This window comes from Piliocolobus tephrosceles, chromosome 16, assembly GCF_002776525.5.
Source record: "Piliocolobus tephrosceles isolate RC106 chromosome 16, ASM277652v3, whole genome shotgun sequence".
Lineage (NCBI taxonomy): Eukaryota > Metazoa > Chordata > Mammalia > Primates > Cercopithecidae > Piliocolobus > Piliocolobus tephrosceles.
In genome coordinates, this window is record NC_045449.1 from 46,735,278 (window position 1) to 46,745,570 (window position 10,293).

General features: G+C 57.7%; 1 protein-coding gene across 5 annotated transcripts in view; it reads left to right on the plus strand.

Annotated features, from left to right (window-relative positions):
- OSBPL7 (oxysterol binding protein like 7) overlaps positions 1 to 10,092 on the plus strand; it is a 14,599-nt gene extending 4,507 nt beyond the window's left edge. The window contains exons 8-24 of one of the 5 annotated variants that reach the window (XR_002730023.1): positions 19 to 122; positions 505 to 597; positions 682 to 814; positions 895 to 989; positions 1,178 to 1,273; positions 2,027 to 2,164; positions 2,803 to 2,896; positions 3,578 to 3,825; positions 4,009 to 4,146; positions 6,669 to 6,732; positions 6,831 to 6,909; positions 7,983 to 8,127; positions 8,241 to 8,385; positions 8,471 to 8,597; positions 8,800 to 8,922; positions 9,061 to 9,240; positions 9,751 to 10,092. Coding sequence is in view for 2 of the 5 variants with exons in the window: in XM_023204325.2 (XP_023060093.1) it covers positions 19 to 122; positions 505 to 597; positions 682 to 814; positions 895 to 989; positions 1,178 to 1,273; positions 2,027 to 2,164; positions 2,803 to 2,896; positions 3,578 to 3,825; positions 4,009 to 4,146; positions 6,669 to 6,732; positions 6,831 to 6,909; positions 7,983 to 8,127; positions 8,241 to 8,385; positions 8,471 to 8,597; positions 8,800 to 8,922; positions 9,061 to 9,169 (1,931 nt within the window). In the remaining 3 variants the exon portion in view is untranslated. Of the gene's footprint in view, positions 1 to 18; positions 123 to 504; positions 598 to 681; positions 815 to 894; positions 990 to 1,177; positions 1,274 to 2,026; positions 2,165 to 2,802; positions 2,897 to 3,577; positions 3,826 to 4,008; positions 4,147 to 6,668; positions 6,733 to 6,830; positions 6,910 to 7,982; positions 8,128 to 8,240; positions 8,386 to 8,470; positions 8,598 to 8,799; positions 8,923 to 9,060 lie in introns of all 5 variants that reach the window. The other 4 variants (XR_002730024.1, XR_002730025.2, XM_023204325.2 and 1 more) reach the window with 4 other exon arrangements.
- Positions 10,093 to 10,293: the final 201 nt, after the last annotated feature.

The window sequence follows — 10,293 nt, forward strand, 5'->3', positions numbered from 1 at the left end:
TGTTCTTTCTCGCCACAGAGCTCTCTGAGTGTCAGGGGAAGCTCCAGGAACTACACAGGCTCCTCCAGAGCCTGGAGTCCCTGCACCGAATCCCCTCAGCCCCTGTTATCCCTACACACCAGGTAAGATCCAGGGGAACACACAGGATCCTGCTCAGGCCCCCGATCCCATCATTTCCCCAGGATGGGTCCTATTCCTCCCACATCGCTGCAGTTTCCTGGAGAGCCACGCATCGCCTGGTTTCCTCCCTACCCCTGCCCCATGGCCAAACTGTGTCAAGGTTGTCTCTGTTCCTCCACGCCCATGCCTCTGCCGGGGTGGCTGTCATCTTCCACTGGGATGTCAGTTGTCTCTGTCCACTGGCCTGAGCGGCCCCACCCTCTGTGCTGGGTAATCTGCGCCCCCTCCATGGCGCAGGAGGCCGTCTACCTCTCCCAGGCTGTGACGGTTGCTGCCCCTTTTCCCCACCCTGTGAGTAAAATTGCCCCCACCTTGACTTGCCAGGCCTCAGTGACAACCGAAAGACCCAAGAAGGGGAAACGGACCAGCCGCATGTGGTGTACCCAGAGCTTTGCCAAGGATGACACCATTGGACGGGTGAGGTGGGGCATGCACCTCACATAGCTGGGGCAGGATGCTGTAAGGAGGCCGGCCCCTTCAGCCCTTCCCCTTCACCAACAGGTTGGTCGTCTCCATGGCTCTGTTCCCAACCTGTCTCGCTACCTGGAGTCTCGGGACTCCTCGGGCACCCGTGGGCTGCCACCCACAGACTATGCCCACCTGCAGCGCAGCTTCTGGGCCCTGGCCCAGAAGGGTAAGTGCATGCTGGGAGAGGCTGATAGGGAGTGGGCAGCAGAGAGCGAGGACTCTGATGGTCTGCCCCACCCCCTTTAGTGCACAGCTCCCTCAGCAGCGTCCTGGCTGCCCTCACCACGGAACGGGACCGACTGAGGGATATGCACCAGGGCTCAGAGTTGTCAAGGATGGGGGTGAGGCCTGGGGGGCAGGGTGACTGGTCGGGGGAGAGGGCTTGAAGCTGAGGACTGCCAGCCTGGGGTCCGATAGCAGATCTGGGTGAGGGTGGGGGTTTGGCAGAGGCAGTCTCTGCAGAGATGAGGTGGCAAGGTGGGGAGGACCTCATCCTCCTGGTACCGTGTCCCTCACCCTCTCCTTGCAGGTCTCCGAGGCCTCCACTGGCCAGAGGCGCCTCCACTCACTGTCCACCTCCTCCGACACCACGGCGGACTCTTTCAGCTCCCTCAACCCTGAGGAGGTGCGGAGCCAGGGTGGGTTGTGGGGGCCGATTCTCCTGTGCCTTCTCTCCCAGCAGGAGCCAAGGCCCAGGGCAGTGGGCAAGGTTGATTTTTAGTCCCAAAGACAGCCCCAAAATTTGGCTCCATTGTCTTTCCCATAAGGTTGGCGACAGCCCCATCTTAGTCATTGTGTAACAATGTGCAGGGTACTTTTTCTTTTAATTCAGAGTCCTCTGATGCAGTGATTCTCACCCTCAGCGTAACAAAACTGAGGCTCAAAGGGTCTAATGGGTGGGCTCAGGCTCCTGCAATTATAGGTGGGCTGAACTGAGACTCGGGCTCTGAGCACAGACTCTGGAGCTCTGTTCCACGGGTTCCAATCTGGCTCTGCTGCCTGCCAGCTTTGCGATCCTGGGCCTCAGCGTCCCAATCTGCAAATTGGGGGTGATAATTGCACCTACCTCACAGGGTGGGTGTCAGGATTGAGTGGGTTAGTACACACAGAGGGCTTGGAGTGGGGCTCAGGGTCAGTGCCAGGAAGTGTAAGCCGTTACCATGGAGCCTGCGTGCCCTCACTCCCAGGCGAGGGCTCATTCTACTATGCCTTTGTCCCCTGCTCACTCCCCTCTGCCTCTTGTGCTCAGAAGGTGTCTGACTCAGCAAAAGTGCCCGGTTATGCCTCCCTCTCAAGGGAACTGTCAGGCAAGCGGGTGCCCAACCTGATTCCCCCGGCTTGGCCCTGGAGCCTGACATCCATCTGGTTGCTCCCACAGCAAGAAGCTCTGTACATGAAGGGGCGCGAGCTCACCCCCCAGCTGTCACAGACCAGCATCCTGTCCCTTGCTGATTCCCACACAGAGTTCTTCGATGCCTGTGAGGTTCTCCTGTCCGCCAGCTCTTCTGAGAATGAGGTGAGGGAGGAGGGAAGCTGGTAGTGAGGCGGGGCAGTTGGGGGGACCTTGGGAACAGAAGGGTGGGGTCCACAAAGACCAGAGATTCCTCAGCCCCTTCTCACCACCTCAGCTACTGTCTCTGGGAATATGTCCAGATCAGTTGGGTTTGTGTGGCCCTGCTCAGAAATCTCTGCTGGGGACTCTTCTCCTAGAGGAGTGTGACATTTTTATCCCCATGGGGTTCTCCTGAAACTACTGCCACAGTTGCAACCCCAGTCATCTTCCTATGACCCTGTCTCAGCTTCAGCGCTCCCTTGATCCCCTCTTCTCAGACCCTGAACCTCAGTAATCCCCAACTTACCTTCTCTCTGTGTCCCACCAAGTCCCTGAGCTTTCTCCCAACAGCCGCAGGGCCAAGTCCCTGAGCTTTCTCCCACCAGCCGCGGGACCCGGCCCTCCCTTTCCCAAGGTGGCTGGGCACACTCTGTGATGCCAGGTGTCCTGGGGCAATGTCTTAGGGCTCAGAGCTCCCCCAATACATTCTCTTCCCCTTCCCACCAAAGGGCTAGCTGGGCAGATTCTTGCCAGGCCCTGGGCACTGCCCAGCTGCCCGGGGGAGGCCCAGTCTGCCCGGCCTGTCATCTGTCCCGGCCCAGGGCTCAGAGGAGGAGGAGTCGTGTACCAGTGAAATCACCACCAGCCTGTCTGAGGAGGTGCTGGACCTCAGGGGAGCTGAGCGCTGTCAGAAAGGTGCCAGCTGGGTGGGCAGGCAGGGAGGGGTGGGAGGCAGGTGGAAAAACAGGGTTTGTCCACGGCCCAGGCCCATGCAAAGGCCATCCCTTGTGACTGACGGGCTAGTGGCTTTGGGTGCTGACCCCAGGAGCTAAGGAAGGCCAGGTCATGAACTGGGAAATATTCCAGGAGCAGCTCTGCTGGGGGGCCAGGCTCCAGCCTTGGGGCTGGCCTCTGTTGCAGCAGGCTTGCCTAGGGCCTTGGAGGGAGGCAAGAGATCCCACTTTCCTGCTTGTTAGCAGTGTGGCTCTGGACCTGTCATTTTACTTCTGAGAGCCTATTTCCTCATCCATAAAATGGGCTGGGTAATCTGCACTCTGACCTCTGTTTCTGTGTTTATAAAGGGAACAAAAGGCAAGGGTGAGGACTCAGGAGGGGCTCCTGGGGTGCAGGGTTTCTGGCAGTGGGAACCGTCCGCCCCTTTGCATAGCTCCCACCCCTGCCAGCCAACTCAGTCCCTGGGAACTTGTCAGCAGTTAGAGCCCCAGTCACCCTGCCCTGCTGTGAGTCGAGACACGGGCTCAGGGGGGAGTGTCCCGGGGGCTTGGGAGGCAGCTGGGCCCTGGACTGGGCTGTGGGCTTGCCGTGTCTGGGATGGCTGGTGTCCAGTTGGAGAGTGACATGGCAGGGCGGCCCCAGGGGGGTGTGTTCCAGGGAGACCCATGGGGCCACCCCGCCGTCGTTGCCTGCCGGCGGCCAGCGGACCTGGAGCTGACGTGAGCCTGTGGAACATTCTGCGCAACAACATCGGCAAAGACCTGTCCAAGGTGTCAATGCCTGTGCAGCTCAACGAGCCGCTCAACACTCTGCAGCGGCTCTGTGAGGAGCTGGAGTACAGCAGCCTCCTGGACCAGGCCAGCCGCATCGCCGACCCCTGCGAGCGCATGGTACCTGCTACCTGTCCTTATGCCCAGCCCAAGGCTGCTTCCTTCTCCCTGAGACCTTTTCTCCCAGAAAATCCTGGCTGGGCTGTTCCTTGCTGCTGAAGTTCCACCCCAAGATCTCATACTTTGCTTGCTCGGGGTGGCGGCCCCATCCTCAGTACCCTGCACCTGCCTTGCCCCCCGCAGGTGTACATCGCAGCCTTTGCTGTGTCGGCCTACTCCTCTACATACCACCGAGCTGGCTGCAAGCCCTTCAACCCCGTCCTGGGGGAGACCTATGAGTGTGAGCGGCCTGACCGAGGCTTCCGCTTCATCAGTGAGCAGGTGTGGCCTTGGGAGAAGAGGGCTGGCCTTGGGTGTCTGGGGCAAGGAGAGACCTGGACTTTGGGACCAGAGCTGGGGCAGAGAGACCAGGGCCTGGGAGAGGAGCATGGGCAGTTGGCTCTGTGCCAGGCTCTGCGGTGCTCCTGGCCCACATTCCGAGGTCCAGCCATGGGATCCCAGGAGTTCCACCTGGGAGCTCATGCTCTAGGGGCCAGTCTTGGGCTAGGATGAACTGGAGGATGAATTGGAGAGAGCTGGGAGTACAGGGGCTGGGGAGAATAGGACGTTCCTTCTAGATGGTGTAGAGGAATGCATGGAGCAGGCTTGGGAAGGTTAGAGATGGGGCTGGAAGAAAAGGTGGGCCAGACGCTGAGGAGTCCTGCCAGTGAAGGGAAAGAGGCTTTGGGCTTTTGTATGTGTGTTTTTAAATCCTGAAGGCATTGGCACCATGGAGGATTTGAGGCAGTGGAGTGGCTGCTCAGAATCTCAGCGTGCAAAGCACACCCGGGTGGCATATGCCTGGTTGGTGGAGGCCAACAGGGTCCGTCTTGTCATCTCTGTAGAGCTAATGAGGCCCTGCGCTTAGGCTGCAGTGTTTGGTTCAAGAGCTGTTTATGTGCTGCCCCTGACAGGGCCTGGTGCTTAGCAGGGTACTCTCCTGTGTAGGGAAAGGGGAGGTTTTTGTCGACAGGGAGAAGTCTGGGCGGCCTGATCTGGGGAATTCAGTGGGTGCATGGTGGTGCCAGTTAGCAAGGTGGACAGTGTGTGTGGGAGCACACCGACTATGTGGGCTCGACTTCCACGGGAGATGGCCAGGAGGCTCTGGAGTCGCTGGCTTGGAGCTCCTCCAAGAGCACCAGGTGGCACTAACAGGTCGAGGAATCGCCAGCTTAGAGGGAGGAGGACATCAAGGGAGGACTGCCCGCAGTGTCTAGGGAAGAGGGCAGGCAGGAGCACTGGGGAGCCCCAAAGGGGAGGGAGCGCGGGTCCCTGGGACCTGAGGGGTGTCATCGGCTACCTGCGTGAGGAAGGTTTCCGAGACAGGATGGGGACAGAGACTGGATTGCAGAGGGTGTAGAGTGTAGGTTTTATAAAACATAGAGAAAAAAGCAGACTATTTTCCAAACATTTTACCATGAGGGACAGAGGAGAGAGAAGGTGGCAGTTGGTGGGGGATAAAGGTCGAGGCAGTTTGTGTGTTTGTTTGGATTTGAAGTGTTTTTGAAAACATGGTGAAGATTGACACAGTATGCTCATGTGTACAACAGAAAATAAGCCTCCCTCTCATCCCAACGCTCCGAAGGGACTACTGCTACCAGCTTTTGGGATTCCTCCCAGAAATGTTTTACGCATATGTGAACAAAGATGTGTGTGTCTAGAAAAGAAAGGTTTGCTATTTTTTAGGGTGGAAGAAACAGAAAATCTTTATATTCAGAGAGAAAGAGAAATAAAGAGGGAAAGACTGAAGGTGCGGAAAGAGGACGACGGGGGAGCCCGGGGGGCATCGGTGGGAGCAGGCTGACTGCGGCCAGAGCAGAAGGAATCACCTTCCTGACTCACCTCTGTTCTGCCACAGACTGTGGGAGGCGAATGAGGTTTGAAGGGCCTGGTTTGTGCCTAGGTCCTCAGAGAAGGATTGGTGAGGGATATCAAGGGCCCAGATACAGGACATTGTAGATTTAGCACTTTCTTAGTGTGAGTCGTGTCTGTGTTTTGGCAACAGAGTCAGAGCCAGGGGTGTACAAAGGAGGCCAGTGCTGGCATTTCTGGCAAGTGGTGGAGGTGGCTGAGGGTATTAGGTGAGAGTACTGTGAAGGGCAGGATGCGGCTAACAGACCACGGAAGGGCAGTGCAGTCGGGGACCTGGACGTCTTAGCTGGAGCCGTGGGCAACAGGGAATGGAGAGAGAGGCGAGGCAGGCAGGCTGTGGGATGTTGGAATTGAAGGCTTCAGATGTGGAGCCATTCCAAGTGGGGACAAGGCCAAGTGTTTCCAAGGGTGTGGGGTAGAGGTTGTAGGGCGACGATCAGCTTTGGGGTGGGGTGTGGGGGAGATGGTGGGGAAGAGGATCGTCAGCAAGGGCTGCATTTCAGGCAGGGGATGGGGTCCCCACCTGTCAGGTGGTTACAAGGCAATGATCAGTTTTGGGGTACGGTGAGGGGAGATGGTGGGGAAGAGGGTTGTCAGTGAGGGCTGGGTTTCAGGCAGGGCATGGGGTGGAGGCCCCACCTCTCACTATTGTGGGGAACTTTTCAGACTTGAGCAGGGGTTCTGGAGGATGCCATAGACGGGCCAGCCAGGGGAGCTCCTGAGGAAGAGGGAGCGAGAAGGGAGAACATAGAGGCCTCATGGGAAGAAGAGAGGATGATGGGTTTGGGAGATGGCCAAGGTTGATAGGGACAAGAGATCTGGAACCAACTGGTCTGGTGGTACTCAGGGGAACTGGGGTTGGGCGTAAGGGACTTTGGGGTGCCCTAATGGTGCTCAGGGACAGCCTCAAGAGAACTTCTTTGCTCACCAAGGTCTCCCACCACCCCCCTATCTCGGCCTGCCATGCGGAGTCTGAGAACTTCGCCTTCTGGCAAGGTGAGGAGTAGAGGGCAGGGCGGGGTGGCCCTGGGCAAAGGGAACACCCTCTGGCCTTATCTCTGTTGTTCTCTCTCCCTCCCCTAATCCAATTCCAGATATGAAGTGGAAGAACAAGTTTTGGGGCAAATCCCTGGAGATTGTGCCTGTGGGAACAGTCAATGTCAGCCTGCCCAGGTGGGATTCTTAGACTCTCAGCAGCCAGGCCAAGCCATAGGCAATCCTTCAGGCTGGAGGGGACGTGGCCTTAGGGACAGGATAAGGACAGGATAGGAAGGTCTGTCCTGAAGCTGCTTGCAGTGGGGTCAGTGTCTGTAGGTTTTACACCTATATTTACAGCAGTCGCCGATAGAGAAAGATGAAAAGCCTTAGAACGTAGTAGAGCTGGAAGGGCCCATCGAGGTCATCTGACTCAGCGGCTTTCACACTTTTTTGACCATGACTCACAGTCAGAAATGCCTTTGAGACTTCAAGCCAACGCGTACACATACACGCACACAGAAACCTAAATTGATCTCAGGACTTAGGGGTCACAGACAAAATTTGAAAAACTCTTATCTAGCTAATTTTACAGGCAGGGAACTGAAGCCAGAAAGAAAAAGGGTGTTGAGAGTGGTCTGGGTGTTGTGGGAGAGATCCTGGATTTTGGAGTCAGAAGCCGTGAGTTCTGCCACTCGATAGTGATGCAAATTAGCATGAGCCTGTAGTCCCAGCTACTGGGGAGGCTGAGGCAGTAGAATTGCTTCAACCTGGGAGGCGGAGGTAGCAGTGAGCCGAGATTGCACCACTGCACTGCACTCCAGCCGGCCCAGGCAATAGAGCAAGACCCTGTCTCAGAAAAAAAAAAAAGTAGTGATGCAAGCAGCAAAAAGACTTGACACCTCAGAGCCTTGAGCCTGCTTGCCTGTGACATGACAGTAAAAAGTAAAACCCAAGAGAGGTGAGGATTAAGCAGGATAATGGATGTGAACATACACATGGCTCCTGGTGCCCGAGGGCAGGACACTTTGTGTATTTTCATCCCCGTTGCTCAGGCACTCACGGGCATTGCAGGTGAGTGGAGATGTGTACATTGAATACGTTCTGTGAAGGCCACTCTGCCTTGTGAATATAAGTCATCCTTCGCTGCAGAATCAGAGCTGGGACCCCAGGGTTCCTGTCACAGACCGAAGTGACCTGCTCCAGCAAGAAAGGAGGCCCCTGACTCCCTGGGGCCAGCCAGCTGCCCTTCCATTCCTTGTCTCTCTCAGGTTTGGGGACCACTTTGAGTGGAACAAGGTGACGTCTTGCATTCACAATGTCCTGAGCGGTCAGCGCTGGATTGAGCACTATGGGGAGGTGCTCATCCGGAACACACAGGACAGCTCCTGCCACTGCAAGATCACCTTCTGCAAGGTGCATGTGCCACCCTGACCCTGCCCATTCACCCCCGGCAGCCTCAGTCTCTGGAGGTCACCCTGGCTAAGGGGGAGAGGACACCTCCCTAACCCCTGCCTTCCCCACCCCAGGCCAAGTACTGGAGTTCAAATGTCCACGAGGTGCAGGGCGCCGTGCTCAGTCGGAGTGGCCGTGTCCTCCATCGACTCTTTGGGAAGTGGCACGAGGGGCTGTACCGGGGACCCACACCAGGCGGCCAGTGCATCTGGAAACCCAGTAAGTGGAGGGGTCACAGAGGGCTGGATGAGGCTGGAGCAGCTCAGGCATGGTGCACCTACCCCAGCCCCTTGCCTTCCCCCAGACTCAATGCCCCCCGACCATGAGCGCAACTTCGGCTTCACCCAGTTTGCCCTGGAGCTGAATGAGCTGACGGCAGAGCTGAAACGGTCACTGCCTTCCACCGACACGAGGCTCCGGCCAGACCAGAGGTCAGTGCCGGATGGGTGCTAGCCTAGAACCACCTGGCTCACTCCCTCCACGGAGTACAGAGCTGGGGCTTTGTCCTTCCTTCACTGAGTGGCCTCAGAGAAATGGGGCTTGTCAGAGGACAGAGCTGGGCAGGGACAGAGGTCTTGGGTTTGGGGGCCCCTGCAGATGGACAGTTCAACTGAGTTTGATCTGGATCCTCAGGTACCTGGAGGAGGGGAACATACAGGCTGCTGAGGCCCAGAAGAGAAGGATCGAGCAGCTGCAGCGAGACAGGCGCAAAGTTATGGAGGAAAACAACATCATACACCAGGCTCGCTTCTTCAGGTGCCTCGGCCTCGCCCTCCACCCTGGGTCTCCCCTTGAGCCCTGCTTGGAACAGGGCAGGTGTGGGAGGCAGCGCCTTAGGACCCTAGCCTGCCTTCTAGGTGTTCACCCCTCACTGCCACCGCCTTCTCCCGCCAGGCGACAGACAGATAGCAGCGGGAAGGAGTGGTGGGTGACCAACAATACCTACTGGAGGCTGCGGGCCGAGCCAGGCTACGGGAACATGGATGGGGCCGTGCTCTGGTAGCCCTGGCCCCGGGGGCAGGAGGCTCTGGTTCCTCACTCCTCCTGCCTCCACCCCCTACCACGGACACATGGGTGAGGCCAGGCTCCCCCTTCACTGCCCTTGAGACCAAAGGGGCAGCCCTGGCCCTCCCTCCCCTCTGCTGGCCAGAGGGCTGCATATCAGCCCACCCCCCACCCCACCGTTTGGGGTGAGAAGCAGAATCTGTGCTTCCCCAGTCTCCTTGCCCCAGACAACCAGCATGTAAGACCCTTTCCGCTTCACCATCGCCCTTCCTGTCCCCTTTGGGGTACTTGGGGGAGACTCTGGCTCCCAGGATCTGTTCCCCATTTCAGTGCCTTCCTAGGACACAGGGGACCCCTTGTTTCTCCCCAGGCTTTCTGTGCCCAGGGCTCTGTCCCTGGCAGTGAGGTTGCAGTGAGTGAAGGAGAGATGATCTCTTCTCCCCTCCCCTTCCCCTGCCCATCTCCAGCATCTTCTTCCCCTTCCCTGGCCCTGCAGGGCCTTCTCCAGCTCCCTTTGGTTGGTCCCTGGCCATCCCTCCTGTCCTGGATCCCTTCTCCCTAACTGCAAAATGCCTGCAGCTTCCAGCTCCTTCGTCCCTGATCCTCAAGTGGTTCCCTCCTGTCTCAGCTCAGCGGATCCCCCAGAGTGGAGGAGGCCTCTCCGTGAGGAGGGAGCAGCCCAAGGCGCCTGGCCTCCAACCCACCGGCAGCGAGTGCGCAGGTGTGAGTGTAAGTTCATGTAGAAGAGTGTGTGCGTGTGCATCTGTGCCCTGCTTGCAGGCGAGCAGGGCTCCCTCATGTAGCCCGGCCTTACCCCCTGCTGGGGGTCCGCCACATCGCTGCTCTTTCTCACAGTCTGCCTCTGATGAGGGCGAATTGCTATGACATTCCAAGCTCCAATAAAGACTGTCCCAGACTTTGGCCTGTGACCATTCATTGAAAAACATGTGGGCTCAAGGTCAGCGGAAAGCCCTCAGCCACTGTCATGGGTAAAATGAATTGTGTCCCCCAAGAAATGTTTCTAGTCCCCAGGCATGTGCATGTGACCTTAGCTGCAAATAGTATCTTTGCAAAGACAAGTTAAAATGAGGTCACATTGGATTTGGGTGGCTCTACTCCAGT